We start from the raw sequence: 12,883 nt of genomic DNA, 5'->3' as shown, positions 1-12,883 counted from the left end.
GTAGAACAAAAAAACAGAGACTTGAAACCAAGACTTGCGATGCTTGTGAAAAACGACCACAAGACATGGCCTCAAATGTTACCAACTATACGGTTTGCCATGATTACCGCTAAAAGTGAGAGTATCGGCCGAACTTCAGCTTATCTCACATTCGGTTGAGAATTAAGAACCTTTGATAAAGTTGAAAATGAACTACGAGTAATCGTGAACTCTGATAATTTTGTCCCACATATTATTCCATACTTACAACGTATGGCCATCACTTGGCAAGACGCTAGGAGTAATCATGATGTACAACAATATTGACACAAAAGGGATGCTGAAAAAAGGCGAACAGCGACTACACTTTATATTGAAGGAGCTCAAGTGTGGGTAACACTCCAAACCCAAAGTTCAAAACCAAAGAGAACAACCCAGAAGCTCAATCCACGTCGAGACGGACCTTATGTAATAACCAAAGTTTCACCCTTAAGCTACCAGGTTGCAGCCCCTGATTTTTTGCACACTCCTTTAGGAACCTATCATATCAACGCATTGACACCACGTTATGGACACGAAGAGCATAAGCCTGTCGTAGAACTACATAAGACGGGTAGACCTCAAACGAATCAACCTTCCAAAGATTCAAGTGTTCCTTCCCGAGTCGTGAGCAGAACACGAGGGGGGGACTGTAACGATCCAAATATCCCGAATGCGGAATCAACCCGACCTTCTACCTGCTGCCCATCGAAAGAGACAAGTGAGTTGGGGACAGTCTAATGCAAGCGGCCATGGAACGTGTATGAATTAATACTTTAACTTTGTCTGTCACAAATAAAATATTTTCGCACCATTCACAATCATCCTTACTTTTCAAAAGCACCCACAACCAAAGAGAAAATGTTATGTAATCTATTTGAATTTCAATTGAGAAATGTTTTTATGGTTTTTAGTTTTAACAAGTATTGACTTTGCATGAAATATATTTTGTTATATAAATCTTATTTATAATTTTGTTATATATGTGTCTTGATATCACCCTGTAGCGGGAATTCTTATTGGTGTTAAAAACCAGTTCATGTACCTCGATTCAAAATCAACGACGCTACGGTTGGCTTGAGTATCAGAGTAATAAATGAATCAGACTAATATTAATGGTGTTCATTATTCATATTTTACTTGAATATTCATATTAATATCTATATTGAACAGATGTGTTACAGAGAACAATATATTTGTAATTAGACCACCGACTAAACTGGAAACTACATATTCAACACCTTAAAACCTCCTATCAGAAAGGACTGAATTTGATGAAAACCATTTCCTGTAAAAGTTGGGGTGCCGATTCAAAGACCTTAATGCAAATCTACAGGTCATTAATAAGATCCAAACTAGACTACGGGGCAATCATATATAACTCGGCAAAGAAGACAGTTCTAAAACAACTGGATACCATTCAGAATAATGCCATCAGAATTGCAATTGGAGCCTTCTGCACTAGTCCGGTAAACCGTTGTGAAGCAGGTGAACCATCATTATCTTCTCGGAGACAACTCCTGACTCTTACATATGCAGCTTCTGTCAACTCAAATCCAGAAAACCCAGTTCACCACAACGTCGTCGCAAACAGATTCAAAAACACTTTTGCTAGAAAAAAAAGAGCTGATCTTCCATTCTATGAGAGATACAACTGCTACCTATCCAATTTATGTCTTTCACTTCCAAATATTATGAATACTTCAAATATATCAAAACCTCCTCCCTGGACAATTCTTCAAATACAAACAAACATAAGTCTCGCCCAGTATAACAAAAATGAAACTAATCATGAGATAATTAAGACAGAATTTCATCAACTAATAAACCAATATGAGGACTTTTGTTTGATATATAAGGATGATCAAAAACCGAAGAGGGTGTTTTGGGGCACCTTTCATAAGTTCTGATTACAGATCCTCCTTCAAATTACCCAAAGTGAGTACAGTATTCACAGGAGAATTATATGCTATATTGAAAGCATTAAATTTCGCCGAAGTGAGAAATCTAACAAAATGCCTTATTGTAACAGACTCGCTGAAAGCACTTGAGGCAATTGAAGAACTGTACACCAACCACCCCACCATACTCCTCATGAAAAGAGCTATACACTCTCTGCTACAAAATTCATTTTATGTGGATTCCATCGTATATAGGAATAGCAGGTAATGAGATGGCGGACAAACTAGCAAAGGAAGCTATTACCAACCCGATTACAGCAACAGAACTTCAAGTTGCTTACTCTGAAACCCTTTTACAAACATATCCTCACCAACTGTTGGCAATCCCAATGGAATGAATCACCCTCAAAATTATCCAATATCAAGGCATCAGTTCTACCATTCTAGCACACACCTGATAACAGGCGAAAACAAGTAATCCTCTCACGACTTTGACAGGGTCATACACGTGTTACTCATGGATATCTTCTGACGGGCGAACAGCAACCTAAATGTACAGTGTGTAATTCTATTTCAAGTGTAGAACATATGTTAACCCAATGCGTTCTATATCATAATGATAGACTCAATTTCAATATTACCCGTTCACTCAAAGACATATTAGGAGTCACTGAGGATACACTACAAAACACACTTTTGTCTATTTTCCACTATACTTCTTTATTGTTGACCGGTTTCGGCTATTACACCATTTTCAAAACTAACTGATTACATTTAAATCTGAGTAATTTATACCTATGTTGCTTATATAAATTACTCAGATTTAAATGTAATCAGTTAGTTTTGAAAATGGTGTAATAGCCGAAACCGGTCAACAATAAAGAAATATAGTGGAAAATAGACAAAAGTGTGTTTTGTAGTGTATCCTCAGTGAACATGAATTAAATAAACAAGTCGTCAATCGAAAAAGACATATTAGGAGAATATTGTAATTCTTACAATCTCTTCTTAGCTTTTCTCAAACACATCAATATGTTACACGAAATATAGCAATAGCATAATCTGTATCACTGAACCTACGCTAATAACCCTACGTGGTCGAAGCATCTTTTTTAATAAAAAAAATATATTTGTAAAAATAATGAAGGTTTTTTTGCAACTGCTAATAATGATATTAATTACTTAACTAATCTACTTACCTTGTAGATGGAAAACAAGTCCAACTGACTACTTCACTAAAGAGTTATTCAACAACATAAAAAAAAATAATCCCAAATCAAAAGAACACAGCTTTTTAACAATAAAGTAAGCTAATTTAAATTGAAAATACAATTTGATTGTATTGGATCCATATAGATTGTGCCATGTCAATCTTCAACCGATGTTTTTGAAACATAGAGGAGTTTTGAAACGTAAATTCGTCATCTGCGCCGGTATGATTCATAACCGGTAAGAAACTCAACAAACTCTACCTCACGGGAGCACCTCGAACTGTCCTACACCCGGTAACAGTTAATAAAATGGCTTTCTAGTATCAAGCTCACCACATTCAAGAATAAGAACGGTTGTCACTGTCAAATAATATCAGGTATCTGCTGAATGTGAAGAACTATTAGGGGCGCATATTAAGCCCCATCGGTAGGCAATTTTTCAAATACCAGTTCAACATGGTCTACCGGCCAGGTACGGAGATGCACCTATATACCCTGGTCATCACTATCAAGGAATGGAATTGAATGCCCCATTACACTGGTCAACACTATTCAGTAATGAATATCACACTGATGAAGTGATGAGTGCAAAAATAAGCCAAACCAATGAATATTTCGAATGGACATGGTCGGAGGACCATGCTGAATACCGGGTAATTTAAGTGAGCAATCGTTTCCAATCCTGTCTGAAGTCAGGAGTAGGATTGTTATTTTTTAGGTTGAATGAGCTACTATATCTAAAAAATTAGTTCTTTCCCAAAAATAAATCTCTTCAAACATAAACCCTTTTAAATTTCAACAAGATTCCTATGGCTGGGATTGAATCATATAAATGAATGAACGTCATTACGTACTATCGTCGATACATGAGTAGATTAAACTCTTTCGTGACATCAAGTCATAATTTTATAAATGAACCGAGTGCTTCATCTTGTAATGTTATCCATATTGGTGCTGAAAAAGCAATAAGGGAAGTGTCTTATTCCGAAACATCGGATGTACGCCATTGAGTAGAAATCCTTTGAATAATATATGATTGAATTCCATAACGGATGTTTGGAGTACAAACTGATTATGAAAAAGTGTTTTTTGTATAATTCCATGTTCATATAGAAGTAGTTGTTTCAAAAGTGTTTTTCTTTTGTTTGATTCATTGTTTACATGAAAGTAGTTGTCTCGAGAAGGCTTTTTCTTTCAGTTTGTGTCTAAAAGTTACTTCTTCACATGGACTACATATTTTTGTATGGAGAAGTAGGCAGCCAAAACTTTTCTAGTATGTAATAGTAGAAAAACGATTAAAAAAATTACTATTCCCGAAGCCGTATGAGGAATAAAGGAGGGAGTTTATTTTATCTATAATATGGAATATCTTCCTGACATTTCGTTGGTTATCTCGTCTAGCTGCTTCAGAGGTGCTTCCATTTGGCACAATGTGAATAGTTCGAAGAATTATCGCGAAAGTTCAGTAATAAATTCGTGAAGTATTATAATAATAATAATAATATTTATTCATCCTCAAAGACGTTGACAAACGTATAGGATAGGTCAGTATTAAGCACATAAAAATCACATCAAACGATAAAATTGTAGATCAGTAGATACAAATTTATACAACAAAGTCAGAATTACAAAAATTAAAACAATTGTAGTTATAAAAATTGAATATGTCATGCCAAAGCCGCATGAACCCATTCAGTCGAGATGGTCCAAGAGAAATTCGCCAATACTATAGTAGGCCTTAGAAAGAAGCAATGCTTCAACTGCTTTTTTAAATGCTACAGTGTTCATCTGTTTGAAATGGTCTGGTAACCGATTGAATAATTTTATTCCCATATATTTGGGAGAATGTTCGAATTTTATAGTTTTATGTTTAGGAATGCTCAACTCCTCTGCATATCGAGTTGGGTAGCTATGATAGAATGAGTTCTTAGTACAGTCTGTTATACATTCGCGAACATATAAAAGTATTTTAAAGATATAGATGCAGGGAAAGGTTAAAATTTGATGACTAATGAAAAATGTCTTGCATGATTCCCTCCAAGGGATGCCTAGTAATTTCCTAACAACTTTTTTTTGAGCAATGAAAACCCTATCTTTGTCAACACTGTTTCCCCATAGGATCACATTATAACTTAGATGGCTATAGACCAGACTGTAATATACATCTAAAATGGCGCGTAAAGGCATACAATTCTTAATTCTTGAGATTGCATAATACCCTTGATTGATTTTTTTACAAACAACTGTGATATGGTCAGACCACTTCAAAGAGTTGTCTACATGAACGCCAAGGAATTTTGTACAACTTGTGCATCCCAGTGTCATTCCATTGATTAGTAAGGCAAGCGATTGCTTTTTCAGATCGTTTTTTAAATTAAAATAGATATATTTTGTTTTGGTCAAGTTTACAATCAGATTGTTCCTTTCACACCAATTTAAGAACAGTGATATTAATTCCTCTGTTTTTGATTTTAATTCCTCCCGACTCCCTGCTGATACAGCTAAAGACGTGTCATCTGCGAAAAGAGTGAGAGCATGTTCATTACTGGTGAAATAAGTAGGCAGATCATTTACAAACAATAGCAAGATCAGCGGACCTAACACAGAGCCTTGAGGAACTCCAGAACATATATCGTGATAGTCTGATTTCATATCTTTAATCTTGACGAACATCCTACGATCTGTAAGAAAGTCAATGATCCATTCTAGGAAGTCCCCTCTAAATCCTACATTATACAATTTGCTCTCGATGAATTTAAAATTTAAACAATCGAACGCACGTGACAGATCGAAGAATACTCCTGCAACATGCTTACCCCTATCTAAAGAAACGTATATGATTTCTAAGAATCTCCAAGTAGCTGATTAAGTGGACTTGCCTTTGCAAAAACCATGTTGAGAATCGGACAGGATCTTAAACCTTGATAAAAATCTCAATATTCTCTCATTCACAACCTTTTCAAAAATTTTTGAGAAAATGCTTAGCAGGGCCACGGGGCGATAGTTTGTAATATCCGATGTATCGTTCTTCTTATGAACTGGTATGATCATGGCTGTTTTTAGAATTGAAGGGAATTTGCCACTTGTGACTGATAGATTCAACAAATAAGCTAAATGTTTTGAAATGTGTAACTTAATTTCTTTTAAAATTCTCACTGATATATTATCAATTCCTGTACTTTTTTTATTTTTTAGATTGTTAATTACTGCGTCAATTTCACATTCGTTAACGGGCATAAAGAAAAAAGTATTCGATTCAATTCCAGAAACTGTGCATACGGATGATCTATTGTCGCCAAAATGGTCTGCTAAGCTATTTTCTACTACTGAAGAGAAATAGTCCCCAAATATGTTCGCAACATGATCTCTGTCTGTGATTACTTTATTATTATAGTTGAGAGTAATATCTCTTTGGATTTTTTTTCTGTTCATTTCTTTGTTAACTAGGTTCCAAACTGTTCTATTTTTATTGTTAGAATTCTTAATTACATTTTCGTAAAAATTATTATTGTATTTTGGGTGAATAAAGTTATCCATCCAATCAAAGCGACATAACATTCATGATGAAGGTGGGGCGAAACAATAAGTTATAACCTAAGTGAAAATTTTTTCTTTCCAAAAATATATGTACCGCCAATGGGTGTGAACCAAATATGGTGGTACTAGCATTAAAACAGAATAATGAAATATTCAACTATCTTGACTGGAATTTGCAAGAGTATCTCTATCCAAATTAAATTTCTTTTTTTAAATAGTCAAATTGAAAAATGAAACTCTGAAGATTTGAATGAATAATAATTGAATATAAAATACCAGTGATTTGAATAAGTGCTACTGACTACAAATAAATGTAATCATTTTTCCAACCTAGTTTCATCATTAGGGTATTCATTCTGGGATTCAAAGGAAAACATCTCTATTTATTTACCAATACAAAAATAAGGGTATTTGTATTTAATGCAAATAAGAATTGTTTAGGAATCTATTCTGTGTTGATTACAAATGTTATTAAAAATGTTCATTATAATCAGTACCTATTCATTTTTCACCATTTAAAATCTATTTAGTAAATATAAAACCCATTTATCTGTCAAGATTTTGATCATATTAGTATAACTTCAAAAAATATTGTTTTCTCCACGACTTCTATGCAGTGATCCTATAGGCACGAAAACAAATTAGGAATTAGGATTTACTGACATATTCAGATATTCTGCAACAAAAACTCTCAATATTCTGTTAATATTTTCAACAGTATCCATGTCGATAATATCACGATTATCACCTGCTGTGTGCCACTCCCGTGGAAAGGGATGTGAGATGAGATGAAGTACAGGAACATCTGTGAAATGATTATAATATAAATTACTCAGCATACGACACATACAAAAATGCAGCAGTGAGTGACTTGCTCTTCAATATCTAATTTTGAATTTCATCATTACACTGAAACATTACCAATGTATTTGTTGTATTGAGAATGGGAAATATTTGATCCTGTAAGTTTTCATCATACATCTATATTGTATATTAATCAACATACTATATTAATAAAGATTACTCTCAAGCAGTCTAAGGGGTGGAGGAGTTGCAGATGAACTTTCCATGAATTAACCAACTCTGAAACATGCATGACAATTTGGCTGAATCGCAATCCGTCTAACTGATTTATATTGATTGATAAATGAAGTTCATAGTAGTGTTTTTATCATTTTTTGAAAATATTAAGTAAATTAAGCAAAATTTTTAAGATTCATCAAATTGAATTTTCTCGAAAATTCATCTTCAATTTCCCCTCTTAGACGGCGTATGTGTCATTCATATTGATACAGGATATTCTCAGTAGTGTTATTATCTTTTTGGGAAAGAAAGATATTGGCTTTCTAATTCTCCCCTTCAAATATTTCGTAGATGAAGATTTTTTGTTTCAAATGTATTCATTATAGCGTAATTGAAATGACCCATATGCTGAAATATTTTTTCGGACACATTTCCATGTTCATATAGAAGTAGTTGGTTGGAAAGTGTTTTTCTTTTGTTTAATTCATTGTTTATATGAAAGTAGTTGTCTCGAGAAGCCTTTTTTTTCAGTTTGTGTCTAAAAGTTACTTCTTCACATGGATTACACATTTTTGTATAGAGTTAAATTTGGAATCAATTGTTTTATTCCTTTCTTTGGGAGATTTCCACATTTTTGTATGGAAAAGTGACTAGGCAGCCAAAACTTTTCAAGTATGTAACTCTAAAAAAAAATTACAATTCCGGAAGCAGTATGAGAGGAAAATAATTATTCTCAATTTGTGAAATAAGGATTCAATCGAGGACTGCCTGCCCGGTACTAACGATGCCCAATAGGCTGAAACAGCTGTCTACCATGAAATCAACATGGGAATGATCAAAATAGTATTTTTCTATATATATGATGAATGATGCATTTAATTTTCTTTTATTTTCAGTATTTTAATATTAATAATGTTACAAAAAGGATTTGAAGCTTTATAACTCCTCTTTATTATATGCGAGCGCTTTCGATAGCTGGTCGTGCTATCATCATCAAGGCTCTACTCAAACTGAACGTGTCATCCTCTTGTTTGTCCTTTTATGTAGTTCGAACATACCTACACTAAGGCGTTCGTTTTGGAGTTATTCTACACCAGAGGTTTAATCTTTTATAAATTGGACATCCATCGTACATCCACAATATCCAAATGTTTTTGACTTGGTATAATAACGTATTACAAATATATGATATAATTATTAGGGCAATCAAAAGATTGATATTGCATCAAATCTGTAGTCTTCTTAATAAGTTATATAGCCATTAGTAACGGATTAGTAGAAATATGTAAAAGTGACTATTCTACAAATGAAAAAAAAAGTTCCAGTAACCTGTATATTCGGAGCTGTACTTTTTTAGGAATACACAAACAAATCAAAAGTAATTAGGCACTCACTTTTTTCCAGAAACGGAATATGGTCGTCTTCGACGAAACCGTGAAAAGTTCTTTTGATAAAATATCTCTGGTTTTTGTTATTTTTTATCAAGTTCAGACTCTTCAATTTATCTTCAACAGCAGTCAATCTCAAGTACCTGCAATTATGATCAAATATGTTACCTTCTATTATACATATTATTACTATTATTTCGGAAACTGTGATTCAGAATTGAAGTTTCTCTATTTTATCAAAATACTCTATCGTTTCAATATTCAACTGATATGAAAAAAACGTTCAGGTTTCTACTAAATGTGAAGATTTGTTCATACATTCAGTTGTATTTTGTAAACTATTGAAAAGATTGGATTTAATAAAAAAGAAAGATATGTCTAACAGATTTTCTGCTTCCACGTTTAGTAACCATGGTTTGCAGGTTTTTGGAACTGAAGTAACATCTGCAACTGCGGTAATGGTCGATGTGATCTACTCTGCTGCGATATGCCAAATGAAAGTGGCCCTGACGTTTTTGCATGTATAATAGAACTCGATGTCACACGTTATTGCTCTTTGTTTGCTGTTTTCGGGTAAATAGTCGTAATTCAGTCCAACTATTCTTCAATTATTGGAAGAATCTGTGTATCATGAAGTGTGTCGATATCTAGTTTTGATTGATATTTAAGTCTTCTTACAATTACTTTTACGTTAATGAAATTCTTTACTGTACAGCTGTGGATAATATACAATGCAAAAACAAGATGAGTCTAGTTATGAATACTAACACGTCAGAACCACTTTCAGTTTGCATATTGCAGCAAGGTAAATAACTTCGATCTTTGCCTCATCTCCTTTGATAATGTCTGCCATAGTTGCAGAGGAAACAACAGGCCCGAAAACATGCAATCGCGACTGATTACCTGGAAAGAGCCAATAATCCAAAAAGGTTCGAAAATAGCCAAGATTTTCCAACCACAGTTTGGCAGTATCGTTACGTTTTCCCAGTAGATTCGACAATAACTGACGACACCGCACAATTAAACTCATATTATTTCAGTTATCCACCGCTTCAACCATTGCGAGGAGCTTTTTCCTGATGATGCAATAATTTCTTTCGGAGCTTACCGAAACAGGTGATAACAGTTTCTTCTTATTATTTTCGTAAGTGAGTACTTGTATTTGTACTGCTCCTTTTTTATGTTGAGATACATCCATATCGACTGAAAACAAGTCCTCCTCTTTTGGGTATGCCAAAACTGGATCACTGGTCAATTGTCTCTCTAGGGCAGCAAATGGTTGTGGTGACCAAACGGAGTCGTTCCCGAAACGCAGATAATACCTACAGAGTCTAAGGAAAGTTCTTACGTTATGCTTGCTCAACCCCTTTTGAGAACACAACGTGTTCCGAAATATTCGCCTTTTTCTGGAATAGGCAGCACTTCAGAATGATCTGCAAATTATTATTCTACGGCCTCCTGAGAACACTCCTCGACTATAATGTTATCAAGATAGACCAGGCATATTTTTCAGGCAAGTTCTCTTAACATCAACTCCATCAAACTTTCAAATGTTGCAGATGCATATTCCAAACGGTATGATCTTGAACTAATATAATTCAGTGCAAGTGGAAAAGACAATCTTCTGTTTATTCTCAGCCACCTGCCAATATCCTTTAGATCTAATGTTGAGAACCACCTGCATCCAGCCAAAATGTTCAAGGTGTCATTTATTCTGGGGAGGGGGTAACTGATCTTTCTGGTGACGTCATTGATCCTCTTGTAATCTAAACAGAATCTCGAGGATCCATCTTTCTTAATTAGCAACACAACAGGTGACGACCAGGTGATACTCGATTCTTTAATTACTGCTTTCTCTAACACATCTTTTACGATAGATGAAGCTTCGCGAAGAGCAATCGTCTCGGTGGTTGACGTATGGGCTTGGCAATGCCAGTATCGATCCGATGTGAACTAATGCGTTCGACTGATGATTTTGCCCTTCAAAAAAATTTTTTCATCTTTCTATAGGTCTTGCATTGCTTTTTTTCATATAGGTGATTCCACGTTTTCCTGAAGGAGTCAATGAATTCCTTTCCTTCACGGGTTGTTGAGCATGCTGCAGAGGTACTTCTTTCTCGATTCTGGTCTGCTTGTTAACATTTACAAGATATATGCCAACGAAAATTCCGAATACAGAACCGTTGAATGGCTCTATCAATGCTGTGTCCAAGCCACCAGGTCCAGTAGTCTCCGCTTGAATGATTCTCTCGATGTTTGAAAAGCTTTTGGAGTTTCGGTATTACCACTATGGCGCTGTCATAACACTAAGATAATACATCGAACATAATTTCCTCATTCCAACTTTCCACAGTTTGTTTCTCATGTCCACCACGAATCCGTAGAGGGATATGATGTGTACTCCTAAGAAGAATTCGTCGACGAGGTGACCGCTAATAACTCAACTTTTTTTTCATAATTGCCAAGTCTAAATCTCACTTCAGCTTCTCCATGAACCATCAGTCTATCCACAGTGGCTGTGCTGGTACTACTGATAACGTCTTCAAACTGCTTATGTTGGAAATGTCGGTTCTCATTATTGAACTCGTTACTCCAGTATCGACGGTGAAAAAGCACTGGTGATCAATCAGAAATCCATCGATAACTGAGCTGTTAGTTTTGCGTCATATAGTGGAAATCGAATAACTGGAGGCTTGGTATGCAGCAGGTAATGTACCCCTCTAACACTTGCTGAATTTAGTTTCCCGAACTCCAACGCTCTCGTTCGGGTAATCCCTAACGCCAGTCTCTTCTCTCCTCGGATTTTGAACATTACAGCTTTTGGACTGCCCTCTTGCCGTGAATGTAGATCCATTTGCAAGGTATTTCTCAAAAAGCTCATCTAGACTTGTCATGCATCGATTTGTTTACGATGATGATCCTCACCAGTAATTTTCGTTGTTGGCGAGCATTTTCAAAAGCAAGAATTCTAGGGTATGAATAATGGCCTCATTCAGTTTTTTATGACGCACCATTCGAGCGACTTCTGCTGCTCCATGTCACGGACCCTGCCGATGAAACTGTGGACACTATCCAGTGAGTGAAGTTATCGGGTGCAGTCTTAAACTGCTGCAAACTCTTGGATGAACCTTGGGTTCTCATCTTCAGTTGAGCTTGATAAACTTATTGAATTCCTTCTTCGTTTCCTCAAATAATTTTTCAAAATATTCTTGAATAAATTCCTGTACCTCCCCTTCACTCACTTCAGAATATTTTAATTCTTCAAATAAATGAAGAAACATTTGCCTGCTTCTCTGTTTTTTCTCCTAAATTTTTACCTGCGAGCCTTTTTTCTTCTTCTGTTTTTCCTAAATATTTAGTAGCAATTTATGGTCTTCATTTCGGCTTAATTGTTCTTCATCTCTCCTGCGTTCATCTTTCTCTCTCCTGCGTTCATCTTTCTCCCTTTTGCGTTTCTCTTTCTCCGCTAAGTCCTCTTGCGAAGCTTCGAACATTTTTATCAGTTCTTTCATTTCGTCGTAATCGGCACTGCTAAAACAGGAATTCTTAAGTCAATTATGCGACAATAATTGACCACACTTAACAATTAAACTCAAATGTATTCCACTGTTACACTGACAATACAATAAAAAACTCTAACTAAATTTCAGGCAATGCTCAGATCTTCTTTCGTTTCATCAGCTTGGGTCGCACTGCACATTCCGAACTAGACTACTCCTACGATGCGATAATCCTTATGTAATCCGATGAAACTCTTTGAAAGCTTTTTTTTTATTTATTTTTTTTTAATCAAAATTATTTGTGA

The 12,883-nt window shown here is 35.1% G+C and overlaps 1 protein-coding gene across 2 annotated transcripts in view; it reads right to left on the bottom strand.

Moving 5' to 3' along the window:
* Nucleotides 1-7,029: 7,029 nt before the first annotated feature.
* Nucleotides 7,030-12,883, bottom strand: part of LOC111511030 (iso Glutaminyl cyclase) — a 28,430-nt gene continuing 22,576 nt past the window's right edge. For both annotated transcript variants that reach the window (XM_074184620.1, XM_074184621.1), the window contains 2 exons: nt 9,085-9,221; nt 7,030-7,472 (listed from right to left, as the gene is read on the bottom strand). In XM_074184620.1, coding sequence (XP_074040721.1) covers nt 7,309-7,472; nt 9,085-9,221 — 301 coding nt within the window. In that variant the 3' untranslated portion in view covers nt 7,030-7,308. The remainder of the gene's footprint in view (nt 7,473-9,084; nt 9,222-12,883) is intronic.

This window comes from Leptinotarsa decemlineata, unplaced genomic scaffold (genome assembly GCF_025532065.1).
Source record: "Leptinotarsa decemlineata unplaced genomic scaffold, Ldec_3_MD MMD2_tig00026358_RagTag_RagTag, whole genome shotgun sequence".
NCBI lineage: Eukaryota > Metazoa > Arthropoda > Insecta > Coleoptera > Chrysomelidae > Leptinotarsa > Leptinotarsa decemlineata.
Note: the sequence above shows the minus strand (reverse complement) of the source record. Positions and strands in the feature narration are given on the sequence as shown.